This window comes from Falco rusticolus, chromosome 9 (assembly GCF_015220075.1).
Source record: "Falco rusticolus isolate bFalRus1 chromosome 9, bFalRus1.pri, whole genome shotgun sequence".
Classification (NCBI taxonomy): Eukaryota; Metazoa; Chordata; class Aves; order Falconiformes; family Falconidae; genus Falco; species Falco rusticolus.
The window spans coordinates 20,098,355-20,121,525 of NC_051195.1; the positions used below are offsets into that span (position 1 = coordinate 20,098,355).

At 43.6% G+C, this 23,171-nt stretch overlaps 1 protein-coding gene across 13 annotated transcripts in view; it reads right to left on the minus strand.

Annotated features, from left to right (window-relative positions):
• The window catches only part of MICU1 (mitochondrial calcium uptake 1), a 105,799-nt gene that overhangs the window by 12,136 nt on the left and 70,492 nt on the right, over window positions 1–23,171 (minus strand). For all 13 annotated transcript variants that reach the window (XM_037401264.1, XM_037401260.1, XM_037401263.1 and 10 more), the window contains one exon: window positions 4,595–4,732. In XM_037401264.1, coding sequence (XP_037257161.1) covers window positions 4,595–4,732 — 138 coding nt within the window. The remainder of the gene's footprint in view (window positions 1–4,594; window positions 4,733–23,171) is intronic.

Consider the following 23,171-nt stretch of genomic DNA (forward strand, 5'->3'; position numbering starts at 1 on the left):
TAACTGAATATGTGGCAATGCACCACTGATGTACGTTGCACAGCGTGCACACTGACAAATGCAACAGCAGGCCTTGTCAGCCCAGATTTCAAGGATTCAGACCAAAAAGGATGAGACAGCAAAATGCACACATGGACAAAGACTATGAAAAAATCCCCAGTTACTGTACAGGAAGCTTTCCTAAATGTATACCTGCTCTGCTTCCCAAGCGGCATGCTCCAAGATGTATGGCAGAATTATATAAAATACTGTCCTAGCATAAAAAAAAATAACCAAATAAATCAGGTACTTCTGCAGGAAGTACTGCAGATTCCTCTGGTTTTTACAATGGATCTACAAGAGAAAATATCCTTGCAATTCAGATGCCCATCCAGACACCTCCCTGCTACACATTTCCTCATGAACAGGCTCCTGCCTGGGAGCGGAGCACTAAGAATGGGTATGTGTACTTTCAGGCCAGAAGATGACACTGTGCTGTGATTTACCTGCTCTGTTTGGGACATCTGAGGTTTGTAGTAGTAGCTGCAAGTCATCTCAGCAGCTATTCTAAGCAAAGAGCCCTAAACTTTGTATTTTCCTGGAATCTTCCACCACAAAATGGCAGATATCAAGGCCAAACAGCACTGTGGGCCCCTTGTTTAGTACCAATAGTGCAGTTGCTATTGCATGTGGACAGATACTGACCCTCTGCAGCAAAAATGCCGTCAGCATTATGAAATCTAGTATTTTATTGATGAATCCTATAGTTGAGGCTGGCATCAGCACTAACTCCTTTCCAGCTGCTAAAACAAAAATAAAATCAGAGACTGAGACAGTCTCAGGCTTTCACTGACAAGTCAACAGATGTATGATGACCTTCATCAGTCAGAATTCTGTGTATGGGAATTTATCTACTCCCCATCAATAAGTTTGTCAGCTCAGCTCTTCCTAAGTTGTTCATGTTTCCGTGAAAGACCAATAGAAGTTTCCATTATGTGACAGAGGCTTGTGTTAATTTGGAATCACAAGAAATTGCGTATCTGGAGGGCACTAGGATAGCAATTATGGGATCTGGATGATCACTTCTTTCAAGGCATTTGTAGATCTAGCTGTTGATTCGTAAGCCTGAATCCTTTCATCATTTAAGTAATACTAGCGATACATAGGCAGGCAGACTCCAGAAATGTGTATCTGCTTACAACAGCTCAAACACCTTCTGCAAAAGTTAGGACTGTTCACCCAGGGACCATTACATCTCCCTCGCACCCTCTGCCATCTCAACAGAAAATTATGCTATGCAGCCCCAAAGCATGTGTAGATGACGACCTGAATCACTAGTTTCTGAAGAGTCAGCTTAGTTTTCTAGCAGTTAGGGAGACATAAACCAATACCTTTCTTGTAAGTGCTACTGATGACTCAAGTCCTTTTTACTAGGAGAAAAGCAGCTGTGTAAGTGTAGCTTGAGTTGAGGGGAATCATAAACAATTCTAACCAAAGCAGAGTGTGGCAGACACACTGAATATGCAGAGGAGTGCACATATCCAGGGTATGATGGGATTTGTCCTCAAGAAAAATAAAAATAAAAGCAGATTATCAATTAATGCAAGAAAACATGCCATTCCCAAAAGCAGGAATGTAGAATAATGATGCTGGAAAATGACTAAAGGTTAGATTAAAACCTTTAACATTTTGATAAATTGCATTTCCAAGGTAAAGCTTGCCAGGCAGGTTTGGTACAATTACTGCCATTCCCTTCCCAGCATCACACTACTAAAATCATCTTACTCCCACTTTCTTTGGCAAGCAATAGCAAGTCAAAGCCCCTAATGCCTTTGGCATGGAGAGGAGTTACAGCAGGTTAGTAAACTGTACAGGTAATGATACTACACAGCTATAGAGGTAGTCTAGTGAAGCGTCACAAGAAAGGATTTGGGGGAAAATTAATCCTGCAAAACAAGCTTGCATCATAAACCTCTCTGACCTACACAGAGTTCAGTGACTGGAGAGTATTGCAGGATAAATGAAGTAGCTGGGTGGCTTTAACGTCTCTTTGAGGTCTGGGAGCCAAAGGGAGAGCAGTGGATAGCACTGGCTCCACTCCCTTTTTTTACACAATGGGAGTAAAGCAGAGCCTGACCAAAGCAGCAGCTTGCTCTGCAGATGTCTGGGCTACAAACACAGAGGAAGAAGCAACACCAGTGTTGAGCTTCTGCAGTCTCAAGCGGGAGAATGCTCTCTGGGTTAACACTCCATTCATTTACGAAGAAAATTTTGCAAGCACACCCCTGAATACGTTATCTGGAAAGCTCAAAAGGTGGTTAACATGATTCTGGTCATGGCAGTCCTGTTCCTAAAGAGATGGGGAAATTTAAGCTATGTAAAACCACTGTGATGATCCCCAAGGTGATCCAATAGAAGTACATAAGTGTACTTAGATACAGTGTGCTGCACACAAATCTGCAAGGATATGGTTTTCTAAAATACCCCTGGGGAAAAAAGAACCCCACAAACTTTCCAGAAAAGTTTCTCTTGTATAAAGGACAAGGCAAAGTTAGGCACCAGCCTGGATTCTCTATGAGACAAAATCTGCTGAAGTGGAGGATTTTGGTGCCTGATTTCTCTAGCTCTGCATAAGCATTGACTTTGAGCTGCCCTGGTTGCAGTAAAAGGCTTATCTGCCTCCAGTGCAAAGTGGCTGGCACTTCTTGCATCCTTTATATCTCCTTAAAGCACTAAATATCTTGTACTTCTTATCACGGAGGCCGTCTCATTTTAGGATTTTGGCTGTTTCATTCTCCCCAGTCTAAGGAATCATGTTTTTTCCACCTGTTTCTTGGTTTCTTGCAAATGTAATTTTTTTGTCCTAATCCCCAGTTTTGCTCCCTGAAATAAATAAAGAAAAAGACTTGCTCTGAATCCGGATATTATCAAATAGAAATAAAATTTGGCTGATTTGCAGATGAGGAATAAGGTAAAAACAAAAAATTCTTCCTGTGCCACAGATGTCAGTGTCTTGGCTTACACATGAAAGGAAGAAAACACCTGCTCTAAGAAACCTTCCAAAATAGCACCCTCTTCCTAATTTCTCATATACCCAGCTACTGTTCAATAATATATACACACATGTGCATATGTATACATATATACATATATTTTAAAAAACCCAAATCACAGCAAAAGAATTTACAGTTTGGGAACATTAACAAGAAAGAGCTGTTATTTTCTATTAGACACACATCACAGCTAAGTATTTTTTCCACAAGAAATCAAGTGATTCCTGTTAAAACTTGAAAGGAGCAGAAGTATTGGAAAAGCCAAATCTGCAGTGTCTTATTCAAAGATCAAATAAACGGACACAACCTTGGAAATATCAAGTCTCATTTAAGCTGGCGACAAAGAGCTTGAGAAGTGAGATTTCCAAACATTAACACACAATGCGTCTCAGATCCAATGACATGTTGACACCATCTATTGACAGCAGCGTATTAAACACTGAACCTATTTTCCTACAAAACATGAGACCATCTGCAAAAAAAAGCTCTTTCTGTAAGCCCAGGGCCAGGAGAAGATGCAGGTACTGTGGGTCCTCCGGCAGGAACGCCACACTGAGCATGGCCTTTTCGCTCACTTATGGTTCCCTGCAGTTTTTCACATTTTGGCATTATTTGCAGTTAATACAGACTATTAGCCTCCGTGCCCTGCTGCTTCAGTACGCCCAAATTCTCCAGCATCAGTGAAAGATAGAGAAAACAGAAGGAAAAATTCACTGGAGTGGCTTTACATGAGCTAAGGATTCCTGCACACCACCGGAGTCCAGTCAAGGCACCAAAAAGGGACAAAAAAGAATGAATTGCTGGCCAACACTTGTGTTTTGTAACACACCTTGCATCTAAACCAGTTAAGAAGTGAACGCCAGTTCTGATGTCACAAGGAAGCAGCTCTAAAACAGTCAGACTGACCCGATATGTAGCCAAAGGCTTTCCATCCATTCTCCTTTTGATGAATCCCTTGTTTATAACCTATTAATAAAACAGTTAATAAAAGAACAATCCATCTTCATAGGAGCAGACGTGGAATTCTAATACTGAAGTAATTTAGCAGCCCATACTTGCCTTACCTGATAAAGCACATGCTTTCGGTCTGGATGCCTTATTCCAAGACTAAATTAATGAGTATAGGATCTTCAACCTTATTCCTCTCTAAATCATAAGTAATTCAAATAATTTTTCATGTAAGTTAATGACTAAATAATAAACTGCCCGCTCACAGCAGCTAATTAATCCAAGGTCGAGCCAGTAACTAGGAATTGCTCTTCAGTGTTTATTCTGGCTCCAGACCCAGGGTGCTGTTCAGCAAATTTAAATTTTGAAAATTACAGCATCCATTTTAACAGGGACAAGCCTACACCCTGATCTGGTCACCGACCACTGCGCTCCCACCTCTTCCACCTCCCTGCTGCTGGCAAAGTATTTATCATCTGCAAAGTCAGCGTGTCTCCCCACACTGCTAAACAAGGTGTGGATGCTTTTCTTAAGAAGATGGAGATTGCTTACTCATTTCTCAGTACGGTGCGGGATGGCTGCCCCCACCACAACTTCCCAAATTTGGCACTGACCTCTCCATCTTGGAAGTGCTTCTTGAGCTGCTTCAGCATGATGGTGAGCTTCTTGGACTGCACCCCGCTGTAGGCCAGCAGCATGCTGCCGAACTGCCGCTCCGTGATCCGCCCTTCCACCGGATCGTGCCGCTCAAACTGGAAGCGGAGAAAAAAAAAATAATACAAAGGTATATGAAAACAAGACTGCAGCAGAAAGCTCCACCCAGGGTAAGGGCATGAAAAACACCGCAACAAAAAATGAACATTGCAGGAAACACTCATGAAGAAGAAATCCTAATGCATATGAATATTTGCTTTTCCCCAGGACTGTATCCGTGAAGAAGTCAACATCTTCCCTACATGTTATTCCTTGGACAACTTCTGGAGAAAATCTTTGTATCTTGCCCTCCTAGTTTCATCTCGCAGGGGGACAGTATTTGTAGAGGTGGACTTGAAAAGACAGAACGATTGCCTTAACTTGAAACCAAGCTAGTGTCCACAGGTCACCAAAGGGGGTGAAAAGCAAGAAGTACTAAGGTGTTCTTCACATGCACTTCCAGCTTGGAGATCTGAACAAGCATCCAGAGAACTCTGCTGCTCAAGTGACTTTCTGATTGATCAAAGATCTGTCTGAGACTGAGCTAATATGCAAGAGTGTGCTTCAAAAGAAGTTCATGTAGGTGTGGTTCCATGATTGCTATAAAGGGGCATAATGGTTAATAGCCCAGGAAACAAAAGTCTTACAAAAACTAAGTCTCATTTTAGCTCTTCTCTGCTCCAAGCCCTACAGCAGTGTCGCAGCAAGGGAAGCTTCATGGACATACCTCACCTTCCCCAGTTCCAGAAAGTTCTCCTCATGCTCAGCCCCATCCAGTCTGCAACCCTTATGAATGGTGCTGTGAGGCCCCTGCAAAACTTCCCACAAGACCTTTGGCACAGAAGGGTTTTCTCCATTAATCCATCTCTCCAGCATTAGTTTATGTTCTCCCGGCTTTTGCTGCAGGGGAGGAGACAAGAGCAATTCCCCAGTTTGGGAAGATGCTGGGTTGGAGCACCACATCTGTGGTAGCTAAATAATGCAGATTTCACCTTTTCCTTTTTCCCCCCACCTCTTTGTGGCTCTACAGACATCAATGTTAGATTTCAACTGACACTAGTTTCACAAATCTCAGTATTCAGGACCCCTTATTTGATTTCCTTCAAATTTATCAGAAAACACATGACCTACACTACAGCTGATCACAAGCCAGAAGATGACATTTAACAATAAAACTGATTTTTAAATTCTTACGGAACAATGTAGTACCACTGACTGGCCGTGATACTGCTTGGTGAGTTAACCATTTCTGCCTCAACTGCTCTTCTGTGCTTAACGACACAGCTAACACAAGCGCCAGCAAGGCACCTAACCGAGATCAAGGTGAGGAGATGAAAGCCAGCAGCTCCACCAGCCTTGCTTTCAATCCTTGTGTAGGCACAGCCCCAGACACAGCTGCTACATATGCTTTTAATATAGTGGTCTTCAGCTATGCTATATAGCAACCAGGCTGCTTGCAAACAAGCTATTACAATTTCCATGTTAGTGCCAAGTTGGTGGTAAATATTTTTTAATTATTAGTATATCAGCCAGACTTTTGCTGCTTCTCCCAGTGGGATACTAAGTGATTCCTACTGCATTTGAAATGCGTGAAGTGCCAGGGCTGGAGGGGTTTGGATGGACTACGCTGGCAGGAGGCAGCTCTCAATCTAACAAATGCTGCTTCTTAGCACCTTGTACTTTCACCTGAGCAACCCACACAGTATTTGGGAAAAAGACGGTGCTTTTTAGTGTCATCTGATACAGACTCATGATGCAAGACATCGGCCTCTCCCCTTCTTGTGTGCTGGGGCAAGGAGAGGGAAAACTCATTTGGAGGAAAAGTATGTGTTCTTCGTTAAAAAGCTGAGGTAGTCTTTTTTACATTTTACAGTACCCAAGGGAGAAAAATTCACAGTCGGTACTGTTTCAAAAGCAGCACCAATGCTTTCTTCTAGTATAATATTCCTAATTTCATCCCAGAAGTCACAAACCAGTATTATTCTACCAACTGCCTTCAAATATCCCATGTTTTAGCAGAGTTTTAGGTAGCATCTTTTACTGAAGGATAAGAAACAGGACCAAATCTCTCAAATCAACCTCCTAAGTGGCGAATTATCCTTAGAAAAGTCTTGAGTCAAGTGTCTAAAAGCCCACTGGTCCTCTCCCCCTGCCTCACATTAAGGAGCTGGCATTGTGCAGCTCCATGGGCTAACACAAGCAGCACAGATCCCTACAACCTCACAGACTGGGAAACAAAAAAGGGCCAACTCCTCACTGTTCTTCTGTAACTAGGCATTCAGACAGTGGTTAGATTTGCACTACCAGATGCAAAATAGACCAGAAATGAAAAATCAAAAAAACTTTTTGTCTTCTTTTTTCTTGTGATGTATCTCACACAAAGCTTTTTGGTGCTAACTTACTAAGATAAGAAAGCAGGACTATTCTCCAAATGCTATGCTGAAGAAGTCTTAACAGGAATATGATGATGAAACACAGCATTTCAGTCCAGCTTTCTTCTTTCATTCCCATTTTTAGCTGTGACCCTGAGATGTTCAAAGCAATTGCCCCACTGCTGCTGCAGAGGGTCTCAGTGAGCCCTTTGGCTCCCCTCGCTTGGGCTTTCCCAAATAAAAGATGAAGATACACCTATAGTTTCAGGAAAGTTGGTACATTAAGAATAATGCTGTAATTTCCAATCAATGTTCGCAGCCATGCAGCTGGGAGAAAGGCAGACAAGCATGTTTTAAGCAGGATTACTTCTAAAATTCTATGCAAACTAACTTCTGCATCACGAATGCCACTACTGAAAACAGATACACTAGAAGTTACCTTATTTAGGGGCACCTATTACTAAACTTTATAGCTTACACTTTATAGCTAGAGAATAAGCAATGGGGAAAAAATGCTTATTCCTCCCATGATTCATCTTCTCAGCTTCTGTTCCCTGGGGTTTTAGGTATTTCCTTGGTGGGAAACTGCAGCTGGCAAACCTTTCTACAACATCTGTTAAAAATAAACCAAATATTCAAGTACAAGGATTTAATCAGCTCTGAGCAGCAGCATTGGAACATGGAGCACAATTAACATGCTGATGCTTGCACTATTTTTGGCATCTTACAAAATTTAATGAAAATGAAACAGTGTCTACCCTACTGCCATAACCCAAGTCTTGATCACAGCAGTAGCAAGAGCCTCACCTGCAGCAGGTGCATGAGACAAAAGAGCTTTCGTCTTTTCATTTCTCATGCAGTTGGGAGATTGTGTTAAGTGACAAAATAAAGATAAAACAAATCTGATGAAAGAACTAAAATAACTTATTTATACACATATCCTTAAAGTACAAAACAGTCCTAAACCCCTGTGAATAAACCAACTCATTCCCCATCACTGTGGGCTCTAAAACTGGTTCTAACTTTTAATTTCTGCAGGTCGTCATCAGGTGCAGTGACGAGTCAAAACACCATACAAATGTTACTCTCAAGAAATACAAAAAGCCTGAAAACCATGAAATTAATGTTTCTTATTCCAGGTTTACCTCACTTTAAAGCAAATACCTTTAATGTTAAACTGAAACACTCAAGGATGCCCAAAGTCAAATCCTGGAAGCCAAGCGTTACGCTCTCCCGTAAACAGGCACACAGCAATGTCCATTGCAAAGGCCAGCCTAGAAAGGGGCTTGCAAGCAAGAGCTGGTCAACAACGAGTTCCCAAATTCAAATATAATCACCACTGAACTGAGAGAAAAAAAAGCAACAAAATCATGGTGTTGTGTAAATAACATTCAAAACTTATCTTCAAGCTAGTGTCAGATGCGTTTAAATTAATTACAGAAGGGATCAGTTGGGGAGGATGTCATTTAAAGATGCAGAAAAATTTTGGTGAGACAATTCTACCTATTTTTTCTGCCATGTTAGCAGTTGTGTATTCATAAAGAAACTTGGTTACAAATGATGTGAGTGGATAAATCTTGATTTCAACTTTTTTTTCTTTTTTTTTTTGTTAAAAAGCTACCCCTGATACCCCCTTTCCCATCTCCCTGTCTAGGAGCAGAGGTACCAGATCTGTGCTCTCCTGACTTCTTGAATGTCTTCTGGCCAATCAAACACAGCTTGCCCACTGCCTCCACTTGAAAAGAAAGGAGGATGCAAATCCTACAGTAATTTTTCTTTCAGTACTCAATACACAGTCCAGGGACAGTGCTAAGTGTTAAAATCCACCAGGTACTTGAAAAGGCAGAAAAAATAAGTGTCCTTTCCCAGATAAACACGATCCTTTGCCTTTATGCATGTAACATTACTGCACAGTTTGTTCTTCCACTCACTTGGTGGGGGAAAAAAAAATGCAAACCCCACAAGGATGGAGTACAGGACAGAGCACACTGAGATTTATTACAAGCAAACAAGTCCTCTGACAACCTTTTTCCCTTTCATATATCTTAAAGAAAGGACAAGCACAGCCAAGGCAATTGCTCAGTAGGCATCACAGGGCACCAGCAGGTGCAGGACGGAGCAGCTTCTGCATGTGACACCCACCACTGGAGATGCTGGGGAGGGAACAGGGGGGACCTACCCGTCTCTGAACTGCAGCCCCAAAAATCTATGCATGCAACACAGATGGCTGTCAAGTCCAACACCTTCACAGCAGCTTCCGCCTGCAGCCACTTGGTGCCAGCAGTGGATTCTGCATCAACACAGTGGCAAGGATACAGTAAATAATAAAATATAACACACTCTCCAGTATTCTTCCTGCAAGCCAGGATGCCCAAGACGCTGAAGAAAATGTAATAGGCAGTATTTTGAAATTCATTATAAGCCAACATGACATGCAAGGAAATCAAAGGTGTTTATGAGAGGGTAAGAAGGCAGGAGAAATGGGGCACAGCATTCTCCCACTGCCAACCTGACCCGGCTTCACTAGCCCAGTCCCAGTAGCCAGTCTGTATACCATATTAGGATACTTCTGACAATCATTTAAAAGACTACCCATAACCTTAAACATGTGTTGAATATTCCTACCCCCTCAAACCACCCCTTTCCCATCAGACAGGACGAACATCTTCATGTTCCTCTATGAGCTGAAATGTGGGTAAGCTTCCTTCTAGCTTAGCTTTCTGTCTGAATAACTACTGCTCTTTCCTTCAATGCACGGAGGAAAGGCTTCACCACGAGGAGAGCACAAGGCAAATCAACAGACAATTTTCTCTGCTTCCATATCCCCTTAATTGCATAACTTTATAGAAAGGGAATACAAGGATCCACCATAAAACAAAAGATCCATAATCCCTCTGCTTCCAGACTTTGTGGGTTTTTTCCCCCCCACTTAATCCACCTACTCCTGTGGGAAATCACATGCCAGCTTCTGAGAAGCATCCAGCCCGAACCATGAGGAGACACCATCACGAGAAATACCTTTATTCAAAAAAACTGCTGGAACTTCTTAAACAGAAACATTGGTTTCCTTTCATCTCTCCTTCTGCCACCACCAGCTGCAAGGCTTCATTACTGGGAAATGAAGCAGCTCTGATGGTTAAGGAGCCATCTGGCACAGGCAGGAGGACCTCCTTAACTGTGGCGATGGGCATTGCAAATGCCTCTGCGGACTCAGCCCATCCACCTTGTAAACACAGACTTTTCCAGTTTGAGAAACAATGGGAAAAACAAGGAAATGTCATTTAAACTGAAGGTTTAGGGTACTAACAGCATCGTGTCTCTGTAAGTGCAGACCTGCAGCCCTGGCATGCTGTATGTTGTGGGGCAAGGGCTGAATCCCCCCTTACGGTTCAGCCTTGGTGCAGTGGGACACATGGCTTCAGCTGAGACCTGGTGGTGTTTCAGAAAGAAAACGTAAGATAAAATTTTAACTTGACCCCAGGATATCCTTCCTTCAGGAAAAGTCAAGCTTGGGTACCAGACGTTCCTCCCTCCTTATTAAATCTGTCATAACCAATGGCATTAATATGGAAAATTTCTACCCAAAACCCCAGTGCTGAAACCCTGTCTAATCCAAGACTGCAAGTATAAAAAACTGCTTAATAAGCAGGGAGCAGCGTATTGCCATTGCTGCCACCAGACTGAACTATGCCCAAGAGAGCAACACAAGCTCTGCAACTGCCCAGGGAGGGATGCCAGAGCACCAAACCCCTCAGAGAGGGCTTAGCGTCACCACACAACCACAAATGGATGTAAAAACCTCACGCTTGAAAAAGTGAGATTTCTTCTCCTTCCTAGCCTGGCATCACATTTTTGGTCTGCACACTAAACTGTGGTTTATTTTGTTTGGTTTGGTTTGCTGAAGATGACTGTTAAAATAACCATCATGCCTTTCCAGTGGCTGGACTCAGCATAGGTTCAAATGGTGTTTAAGATCAACCAAAACCAGCAAAAGCCTCAAAGCCCATCAACACAAGAGAGAAACAGCCAGCTGTAACACAACACAGCATGATGAAAATACAGTTCAGACTTCTCCTAAAGCAATGCCGAAAGAAAAAGCATGGTACTTCCCATGCTGTTCCCCAATTACCTCTACAGTGTAACCATTCCAGCAGCCCTGGGGCGACGGGACGGGGAATGAGCTCAGTCTGTGCTTTGGGACTTGAATCTATATTCCCCAGACTTACGCTGATGGGAATACCAACTGCTGAGCTGCACAGATGGCGCGATACTCTGCGCTGCTTTTCCTGCAGTTATGCCCATACCTATCAGTGCATGGGCTCATCCCACAGTTACTGCACAGCTCTGCTAGCCTATAAACACCAGGAAAGAATATGAAACACGGTCACATCAGTTTTAAAAAGGATATTAAACACAAATACCACGAAGCATGGTACTCTCACTGTGCAAGAATCAGCATCTCCAACTAATTAGCTGAAGGTTTTTACTTTTCAGAAATACTCCTAAACTCATCTTCTGTAAATTTAACATAGAAATTCTTGAACTTCAAACTACCTGTAACCAGGCATACCAGCAATATAGTTTCTATCCTCTTTAAGCACTCATATTAGCAAAATATCTAGCTGTATTTTAACAGGCTCTTAAATTTCTAGGAAGGCCTCTCCTAAAACCCAAACAAATATATATATGTATTTCCTAAAATCTCAAAGGAAGCATCTAAAAAATAAATGTATGTATGTCAATTGAGATAGCAAAAAAAAAAAAATGTACAAGGACTTTTGGACGGAAAGAAAAGTGTTGAGGGATGATTTCTGAGCTTATTTAAGCTGGTTAAACAAACATCAATAGCAGAAATATTACTAATACTAATTCTGTCAGGTTTTAGGGGTAGTTGAAAAAGGTGAACTGTTCTGAGTGCTGTGGTGTGCGTAATAAGGAATCAAAAAGGTCTGGGAAATAATGATTTGTAGGGTAATATTCAGATTCACAATGTATGACCCTTTAAAATTGTATTTGCTCAAAGCTTTATTTGACAGGCTGTAATACATTATTTATCTGCAGACTACTGCAGCACTGGCTCTGTTTACTGTTCTGGAGAAGCAGGCTGTCAGGATCTCTTGTCAAGTTGCATATACAAATATGACAGAGGAAGAAAAAAAAGGGCGGGGGGGAAACACTGTACATCTTCCTAAATCCCAGCAATGTCCTCTGTCCAAAAAAAAAAATTAATACATTTGGGAGTAAGCTGCAGTGTTTGCACAGGCACCAAATTACTGCCAAAAAAGAAAGGCAAAAGTTTCTACAGGCTTTTTCTTTGGAAAGATCAAAGGTCTCAAAATATTACATTTTTTTGTTAATTATGCTGAAAGGTTCCAAAGCACATGGATCTAAAACACTGGGTTTTGCAAGGTGAAGCCCAGCCCGCTCCACATACAGCCTGACATACTGCTTGGGCAGCCTGGAAAGAGCCACCAAATGGGATCAACAAAGCCCAATTATATTATTTGGTAAAAAGCACTCAAAGAAACAGGTCTGAAGACTATCAGAGCTACCAACAGCAGGAGAAACTCAAATGGGAAGAATGCAGAGGAGGAAATGCCAAACCCGGGCTGAACCATTGTGCAGAGGCTGTTCTGGGCACCACTCTGCAAACCCAGACTGCTCAGAAAAAGTCGGTCCAGAGCTGTATAACCCATAGAGACACAAACCACAACCACCACGACCCACCTCCAATGTCTGGAGCAGGCTGAGAGGCTCCCTGCCTGCAGCGCTGCAGCAGCAGCTCCTGCCCCGGCATGCTGCAACACAGGCTGCGCCAAGCTGGCACGCTGCCTGCTGCTGATGGCAGTCCCTGCTCCAACAGCGACAGGCAGAGAGCACCGCAAAGTCCTCGGGTTTGGAAACCACTTTTCAGTCTCATAAAACTAGGCAGAGCATCGGAATTCTTTAATTGCTCATTAACTGCCTCCCCTGCCTGATTCCCTGGACTCAAGTGTGGGTTCTACAGCTGGATCAGGTCAGGAAAAATGCTCCCAGTGCTACCAGCTTGCTTCTCTTTATCTTTAAAAAAAATAAATAAAGAAAAAGGAACTATTTTCACATGAGAAAAATCCAATCCTCTGAATGCTTTCCCTCTGCTCTCGGAGAGCAGCTCAAGTGAATGTGTAGCAGCCAGGTTAAAAATGTACATCTGTCAGTGGCAGTGCAATCCCAGCAGACCAGGTGTTTGATAGATGCTTTTGAGGTTTCACTGACCTTGGCATGCCACTGCTGCCTGCAAGGGGAAAAAATTAATTCCCATCACCAACAACTTGTTACATTTAATGAGCAATTAAAAAAGGTTATGTAAAGATGGCTGCACCTGAACATCCTCATGAATCAAAATAACTTCTTGCCAGCTCTAAAAAGATCTGTGTCTTGAAATTTCATGCAGTCAGAGAATGAAAGGAAGGAAACCTGAAGAGGATGAAATTAAAAATTCTAAAAGAAAAGGATACATGGATAAATTTAAGGGAAGCACTTGCCCAACTGCTGGGATGGAGAGAGGAAAGAGATGAAAAACCACCTCCCACTGTTGCTTTTTTTGTTAATTATGCATTAAAAAAAATTAATTACGCATTAAAAAATAGACCCGACTCTATTACTGCCACTCCTGCCCTTGACAATGCTCCTGGTACCTCAGTGGAAAGAATGAAGCCGCTTTAACATCCTACATGCTCACTGAATGAGAAAGTTCAGAAGCAGTACAAGTTCCTGCGTCCCGCCACCCCCGCAGGGAAACCCACAGGACAGCAGAGCCACAAGTACCTGAGTCAAACCCTTACACTTGAAAAACACAAATGGAAGTCTCCATGGAAGTGATATACACAATTTTATTAAGAAACATAGCTCTCTTCCTGCTGGAGTTTACCTGTTTCTGCTTGACCTTAGCACTCAATTCCCCAATAAAAATAAGTTTGCAGGAGCTTGATTCAGCATAGCAGGGAAAAGGGAGTGCCTGTGTCCTTCTCCTATGTCCTTAATGCACCAACAAAATCAAAGCCAGCAACATGTGGAGGTGCAGAATAGTTCCATCTTTGGAGCCCGAAAGGGGAAAAAGGGCAAGAGGACTAAAGCATTTGTTCATATACCAGAAGGATGAGGCAAAAGTCAGACATCTGCTAAAAGAATTGCTCGTCAGAAACCTCTCAACCAGCAATTTTAGCACGCTGTTATCATGCAGGACTCTATTTGTATTTACTTTATACTTATTTTGGGTCATGCTTAAGAAGCTGGCTGACTTTTTTCACCCAAGGAAGCACAGCAAGCCCACTGGGTGATAAACATTTCACTTTTTTTTTCTGTGATTAATAAAACACATTGCCCATGCTCCTGTAGTCACTGTACTTAAAGGTCCACGGGAAGATGGAAAACACACAGCCACAAACATCTGCTTCGATTTTCATCAGCTAACTGGGACATAGCAAAGGCCTCAGCAATGGCTCTGCAATAACAAAATAAAGCTGCAGAAGCTTCTGAGATGGTTCCTGCCTTTTGCGCCTCACTAACAGCATGAAACCCAGCACCAGCATGAAATCCTGTGCGAGTACTGAGCCTTGGTCTGAAGGCTTCATCTGTATGGGGCTTATGTGCCCAGGTACATCACCCAGCTAACGCAGCCGTACAGCTGCACTCCAGCTGCTCACACAGACATCCCCAGCTTCTTGCCCATCAACTTCTGGGGCTATATGGCTCTTGAACTGAATAATGCACACGTACAAAAGTATCTAAGCCAACTAACTTATCCCTTCTGTTTTATGGACTCAGTGATACAAACCTCCACACACACTTTTGTGGCAATGTAATTAATTAAAATGCCACTCCTGGGATTTTATTTACTGGAGTCCAACAAAAGGCTCTGCTGCCTGCATGAGCACAGGGCTGGGCGCACTGCACTGCGGGAGCTCAGGAGTGGATTTATACACACTTCATAAACCAAAGGAGCCTGATGTTACAGAGCAAAACCCTCTACTGCTACTAACGATGCAATAAATAGATTCCAATAAAATCCACAAGTGGCTTCCCCTGCAGAGCCGCTGCATCAACCACATTTAAGTCACACAGTTCAAATACAAGCAAAGCAGCATATACCATAATGGGTGTTTTCTCACCAGAATTGCAATGGTTGCTTTAATCAGTCCGTGAAGCACCCATCCCAAATGAGAAGATGGCAAAGCTGCTCCTGTGCATTTGAGCAGTGTCCCAGCAATGCTCACAAGCAGCTGCAGCACCTCCATGCAAATGTATTGTCACACCCATGCCAGCTTCACTGGGACGCTTCTGCACTACTATTTTGGTCTGTTGACCACAAGGTGTTCTCGGCTTGATGCTGGGTACCACTTTGGTGTCACTGCTCTTCATCTCAGCACGTCAGTGCCAGTTGTAGCGCTGCAACTACTCACTTGTCACTGCTGATGGAGTGGATCCAAGTTACAGCTAAGACACAACTTAAGTGGCTGCCTGAGTGCTTTTACTTGATTTCAATCTAATAGGTATGTTGAAGACAACCACACAGCCAGACAGCGTCTTCCCATGCTCATACAGGCTGAGCACAGGGTTGACCTAAGCAGAGCCCAGGGGCTGGTGTGCCCACTGGTTAGCACCCTCAGGATGTCTCACCAAGCCTTTCACAGCTGACATGCAGATGCCTGGTGTGCTCTTATGAACCTGAGCCCCCTAAACCACCCCACAGCTGATACCTGACTCTTCCTCCGCTTTTCAGAGGCCCTGGAAGGATTTGACTTCTCTGGCATGGATGATTTCCCCACTTGCTTTTGCAGCCTGTACTGGGGAGGAATTAGTTAGGAGTAGTGTTTATGGCAGGGGTCCTCAAACTTTTTAAACAGGGGGCTGGCGCACAGATGAAGTGGCAGGCAGTCATCTGCAGCTGCTTGGTTCCCCCCCCAACCCCTGGGGTGTCCGGGTGCGTGTGTGTGTGCTGTAAATACTGGGGGCCGGATTGAGGACCCTGGGGGGCTGTATCTGGCCCGCGGGCTGTAGTTTGAGGACCCCTGGTTTATGGCATCTTCTGATAGAGGCATGAAGCACAGCTTTCGGTACCTCACCCATGTCAGTGAACCACCCACCCACATACCAGCTAGCACTCTCCCTTCTTAATGAAAAAAGGGACTAAAATTCAACCTGTGTTTTATTTAAACTGAACTTTCCCTGGTGCACCTTTAAGTCTTTCATTACCTGCTCTGCCATTACTGATTGATGAAAATTACTTGCTTCACTCTTCTTCATAGTGACTCCTCATGTTTACTGAGACAGTTATCTCTCCCTTCTGTATTTCCTTTAAGCTGCACATGCCATGGCCTCATAACTTATACTTATTTTCCATACTAACATTTCACTCTGAAGTCTTACCAAATCTTTGGCTGACATTGGACAAAAACTAAATGCCAGCCTTCCCTCAAATCCTGAGACAGTACAGTCAACCTGACAGCTTCACAGGACCCCTTCCATTCACACAGCAAGACAAAAGCAGGCTTCCAGAAGCTCTGAATGCCATCAACACATGATGAACTGTCCAAATCTCTTCAACTACCTGCCTTAAAATTCCCAGCTTACATATGTGTACACTGGGCTGTGACTCCTTAACTAGAGTTCCCTGACATGAAATTATTCACGGTGGGCAGATGATCCCATTTTTAACCGGGGATGTCACAAAATTTTCTGCCATCCACAACACCTTCATTGCTATCCATCACAAAAGTCATAGTCATCAGCTTTATTTCTATTCCTTAGAAATTCTAACACAGAAAAGGGAGTATATAGATCTGCAGGAATAAGCCTGATAATTCCTCTCTCCTCGGCACCAAACCCATTATGACTTTGTCCAACCCTGACTCTAGTAAGGACTTCTGAGGGAAAAAGCCTCAGTGTCAAGTTCCTCTTTCCTTCCAGAGCTGTTTAAAGGTTACTGGCTACCATAGAATGATTTGGGTTGGAAGGGACCTTAAAGATCATCTAGTTCCAACCCCACTGCCATGGGCAGGGACACCCCCCACTAGACCAGGCTGCTCAGAGCCCCATCCAGCCTGGCCTTCAACTTCCAGGGATGGGGCATCCACAGCTTCTCTGGGCAACCTGTGCCAGTGCCTCATCACCCTCGCAATAAAGAATTTCTTCCTAATAACTCATCTAACGCTACCCTCTTTCAGTTTAAAGCCATTCCCCTCATCCTAAATCCACATGCCCTTGTAAAAAGTCCCTCTCCAGCCTTCCTGTAGGTCCACTTAGGTACTGGAAGGCTGCTATAAGGTCTCAGTGCTGCCTTCTCTTCCCCAGGCTGAACAACCTCAAAACCCTCAGCCTGTCTTCATAGAAGAGGTGCTCCAGCCCTCTTTTTCACAGTCTTCTCTGGACTTGTTCCAACAGGTCCGTGTCTTCCTTATGTTGGGGGCCCAGAGCAGGACTCCAGGTGGGGTCTCACCAGAGCAGAGAAGAGGGGGAGAATCACCTCTCTTGGCCTGCTGGCCACACTTCTTTTGATGTGGCCCAGGATATGGTTAACTATTTTGGCTGCAAGGGCACACTGCCTGGTCATGTTGAGCTTCTCATCCACTGACACCCCCAAGTCCTTCTCCTCAGGGCTGCTCTCAATCCGTTCTCCACCCAGCTTCTATTAGTGCTTGGGATTGCCCCGACTCAAGCGCAGGACCTTGCACTTGGCCTTGTTGAATTTCATGAGGTTTGCTCAGGCCGACCTCTCAAGCCTGTCAAGTTCGCTCCAGATGGATCCCTTCCCTCCAAGGTATCGACCGCGCCACGGAGCTCAGTGTCATCGGCAAACTTGCTGAGGGGGCACTCAGTCCCATTGTCCATGTTGTTGACAAAGACGTTGAACATAACTTGAAACTAGAGTCAGGGGATGACAATAGTGCCACATACTCAGAGCATGTGCTCTCAGACTCAGACAGAGACAGGTATGATCTCCAAGACATGCCATTTGCTGATCCCTTCATTCCTAATCTGCCTCTGCCAGCTGGGATTGACCAAGAGAAGAGGTTCAGGCTGAACATGGTGTTAATAGCACAAAGGGACAACCGGGTAGCAGAGGATCAACCCTAAGAGCTCTCCCCTCAGTAAACAGATCTGATCCTCCATCGCCATCTCCCATGTTTCTCAGCTTCACAGCATCCATCCTGCACCTGCACAGGCAGTTTGTAAGCACACATTTGGTCTGTTGTCTTAACAGGGAAGAAGCTCCTAGGCAACACACCAGAACACAAATGTAAAAACCAAGCTGCTCCAGGTTTTTCTTTGGTTGCCTAAAAAGCATCTGCTTTTTAATTTTATTTTCAGCTTATTCATATTCTTCTCCCTGCTCTAATTCTGTGCTTTGGCGGTTCCCTCTCACAGCAGCCATTGTCTGCCCTTCAACTAGCCCTGGGGTTTGGCCTGCCTCCCCACTGCTCATGACCCAGCTACAGCGCTTGTGCTTTCGGAGGGAGGAGGGAGGAGCTCGCAAGCCATGCGGTACGCTTTACTGAGCCTGGGTCCTCCCAGTGCTGCACCCCCACCTCACCCTCCCACTGAATTGCTCATCCTCTGGGATAAACAGAGGACCCCTGAGGCACACTTTAGGCTTTTTGTATTTAACGATCAGCCCGTTCTCCCCTCCTTCCCCACAGCACACTGAATGGTTTCAAAGTGTATCTATTAATACCTCAAACCACAGCCTCACTGGTGCATCCCAGGTGACTCAAACCATTCCTTAATACCTTTGCACATCAGAGATGCCACAGTGACAGCCACCTCTGGTAAGCCTGCAACCAGGTCAGGAAATCACTAACAAAGGACCCAAGCAACTTCTATAGCTGCTGTTAATCGCCCCACTAAAGAGAGAATTCCACAAGTGCTGGTTTGGCTTTTCATATATAAGGACCACATGAAGAAAAAGAAAACTAGTAGGGGACTAAAGGAAGAGATACAGATATAGAGGATATAGAACTACATATAGAACTGACAAAACTATGTAAGCATACAAAATCCATTTCAGGATGCAGAGAAGGAGGAATTCATTAAAAAAAAAAAAGGGCACCTACCATCATTGCTCCCACAGTGGCCAGGCCAGCAGTGAAGCTGACTGTAAGCGGATCAGCAGGTGAAGGACAACTTTGTGAGACAACACAGCTAACCACAGCAGAGACTACCGTAAATTTAACTTAAAATAAAAATGTCTTGTATAAGTTCAATAGTAAATTGACCTTCAAAAAAGCCCAAGTTTTGGGCCCTTTCTTACAAAGCGTAGCCAATCTGACACTGCCAGACTTCATTTTTCAGGCCAGTCAAAACAATTTACTGAAGCTACTCTTTTTTTCACTTAAATCTCTGCAGGAGATACAAAGATATGCGACTCATGACTGCAAACTTTGTTGCCTATGTTAACAAATCACTGGAAATCTGTTATCAGCTTGCAAGCCCATATAGAAACAAGGCAAAAAGCAGAAAATCTCGAGCAAGCTGCTAACACCACAGTACTTTTTAATACATGGTACAGGGTTACTCAGATACCAACTACCCCAGCACTGGGACTCAGAACATTTATGGAGTCAACTTATTACCCTAAAACCAGACTGCAAAACATTAGAAATGCCTTCTGAAACCACAATATTCATTAAGACAGGGTCGAGATCCAAAAAGATCTAGGCCTTCCTAAAGAGACACACGCAGATGGAAGGGCATCTGTCACCCCTTCTTCTTAAAAACCAAACAAGCCAAGCAGGAATTGTATTGGCATTGGTCATGAACACAGGAATTTCCAGGGTGAAGAAGTTAGTCTCCCATCACCTGTCACAGAACAGACACATAAAATAAAGGATCTGGACGGCAGCAATGACGTGTGGTACCTCTGCCATATTCTCATAGAATTCCATTTCACTTCTCTTCGCCTCAGTACTTGGAAGACCTTTTGCTTGGGAGGGACCGCTACTGGGGCATCTTTGATCCCTGAGTAAACAATCTGCAAAGGTCCCTATGTTTAAATATAAGGATACACACCTGCACGAGGACCTGACTCTTCAACCTATCTGGCAAGCTCCTCCATGGGAAGCTGCATCCCCCCAGCTCAAAGTGTAGTCCCCAGATCACACCAGACCGAGATGTGGAGTTGCTCAAAGCTGTGCAGTAACCTTGCCTCTACAGCTGCGGAGTCTCCCACCAGGAAGACAGGCCCACACCTACAAGGCGCAGGGCTGGATTAGTATCTGCTTCACCAATTCAGCTGAGAACAAATGCCTTCTGTGAGTAACTGTCAGGGAAACAATGTGCTATAGAAATCTCACTGCAGGCAATTTGGAAAAAAAATTTCTTTACCAAGCTCTTACACCATTGGCACATACCCCACTGCTCGCAGAAAGAGACCTGGAGAAATAAAAGGTGACTAAATATGGATATTAAATCACTGCTATTAGCAAGTTTTGCATTCCCTTTCAGGGTGACACAGGTGTGGGGAACAAAGGGCAAACACGTCGTTTCTACATGCACGTACAGAATCATAGAAAAATTTAGGCTGGAAGAAACCCGTGGCCTGGCTGGGATTCCTCTTGGTCCACCAAGGACATAGGAATATCTAGGACAGACACTAACAAGCAGAAATAGCATAAACAATGATTTCAAGTCCTATTCATCTTCCTAACACACAGTACTTTCACTCGAAAAAGGCACCATTCGAGCCCAATATCGTCTGTCCTGACAGGACACGTTATAGCTGCAGAGCCTGTCCAGACAAGCTTGTTTATGATGCTAAGTGACAAGAAGAAAGGAAATCTTTCTGTAGGTGCCAATGCAAGGCAGCTTGAACACAGTAAGAAAAAAGGCAAGGACTTTACTGGGAGCCTGCCCCATTCCGTGGGTCGGCTCCAGTGGCTCAGCCTTAGCTAAGTTGGGCCACCCCGCCACACAAGGTGGCCACAGCTTTCGCAAGTAGCTGAACCACAAAAAGCTGTAATAAACATTCAAAGCTTCTCCTTTCCCTCTGGCTGTGGTTACTCTTCTCATCCTTCCCTTTCTGCAACTGAGCTGATTACTGAGTTTCCATAAAATGATGGAAAATGTACTTTTATAAAAATAAAAAAAAAAAAAGCAGAAGGGAAAAAGAAAACATCAGGCCATGTTTACTTAAACATACTGTCAGCACTTCAGCCACAAAGAACACTGAAATGTTCAGGGCTTTGTCTGATCTAATTCCTCTGAGAAAGTTTCTGCTCAATCTTAACAAGAAATATGTGTGAATATTTTGGTAAGAAAATGAACCAAAATCAGTAAGAGACAAGTGGGTTCAGATACTCAGAAGCTATTGTTCCACCTTCACAGTCTGCAGAAGAAACCAGCTCTCAAGTGTATTAACTGCAGATATGCCTGGATCCTGAGCCAAAAGGAAAACCGCTTTAAGAAAGGTCTTACTTAAAGTAGGTTTCTTTCGGAAGAGAGAAAGCAAGTATTCCAGTTTGAGAACAGAAGCACCGTGGCATTTGGGGGCTGCACCATGAGATATTATTCAGACCTGCTCATGGTGCGTTTTATCAAAGCCTTTTCTGGAGTTCAGACATCAAACATGAACAAAAGCTTGTTTTCAAATAAACATCCTAGCTTCAGACCATTTACTAATTTTGCTAATCCAGCAAAGGATGAGTAGATAAGGGCACAAGAGTTCAGCTGAGCCGCTGGCAGATCTGCCACCAGCTCCTTTCTGCTGCTTCTTGTCCACTGGTAACACTAGCCACGCCAAGAGAAGGATCCAGAGGTGATCTGCATGGGTAGTCAAACACAAGGCTGACAAAGGACCACTGTGCTCACAGGCTTATTGCCAAAGAGACACATAAAACAAGTGAAGCCATTAAAAATCAGCCATGTGAGTTACCTGATGCTCTGTAGTACAGTATTTTGTAGTGCCACTTTTCACATTCTTCTCATTTGCATGGGTCAAGGTAAACACTTCAGATGTCTCTTCTCTGAATTACCACGTTTTTTAAGTGGCTGAGTTCATGAGAGCACTCCCTGGAAAAGGAGCAATGCAAACCCACCAGACACTTGTGTGAAAAGCCACTTAACTGTGAACAGACACAGCAAATGTGAAGCAAGGAGACAAGGTAGAAGATCATGTCAAAAGAGATAAACGCAGAAGAGGAGAGAGGGCACGTAGCATAATGCAGAGGACAGCAATAGGCCTGTGTTGCCTAAATCAGAACGACAAACAGAAAAGTCAGTTACTTTATCATGAACTCTGGAAAAAATTGTTTGGCAGAACAGAACTGTTACCTTTGCCTATGTCAATTTCTCAGTTAAAATGGGTATTAAAAATGCTAAGCACAGCATGGTGCTGTGCTCAAGGGTGCTGTAATTCAGTAATAATGCATTTATTATACTCATTAACTTACCAAGACATAAATACCTTGTACTGTCCCCAACTAATAACTAACTTGTTAGAAAGGCAACTAACATCCACCAGCAAGACACACAATTGACTGTAATCACTAAAACCTAAATTAATACTAAACTGTTGCAGGAGGAAAAGAACAAGTACCATGAAACTGAAAAACACCCCATCGCTTCTTAATGCGGTAAGTGGGGACCCGTGGAAGGAGCACAGGACTCCAGCACAGGGTCAGAAATACTTCAGTGACTCCCCATTGCCGACCCCTGGAGTGAACATGGCAGCGAAACCAGAGCAGGACAGCAAATGAGGATAGAATAATTTCCATTTCCCTTCCCTTTGTGTTTGAGTTTCAGCTTATGTTTCTTAGCTTTGAAAAGTATTTAATTTGTTTCAATTTGCAGAGGCACTGAGGAATTGACATTTTCCAGTTCACAAAGAACACTGCCTTTAACCTGTGTATTCCCCATGCAAATGCAAAGCCATACCCCCTGTTTTTATGACTAGTCAAATAAAGTCAGTGAACTGGACAATTCCCTGCATTAAAAAAATAGTCCTTGGGTTAGTTTCTTACTGAGATTCATAAAACCCCAAATAAAAAAGGGAATAAATTCAGGTTAAGTTTGCAATGACTTACTTAGTAGGAACTTAATAAAATGCTTTCATTAGCTGGATCACACAACCTGAGCATGCAGACATTCATAC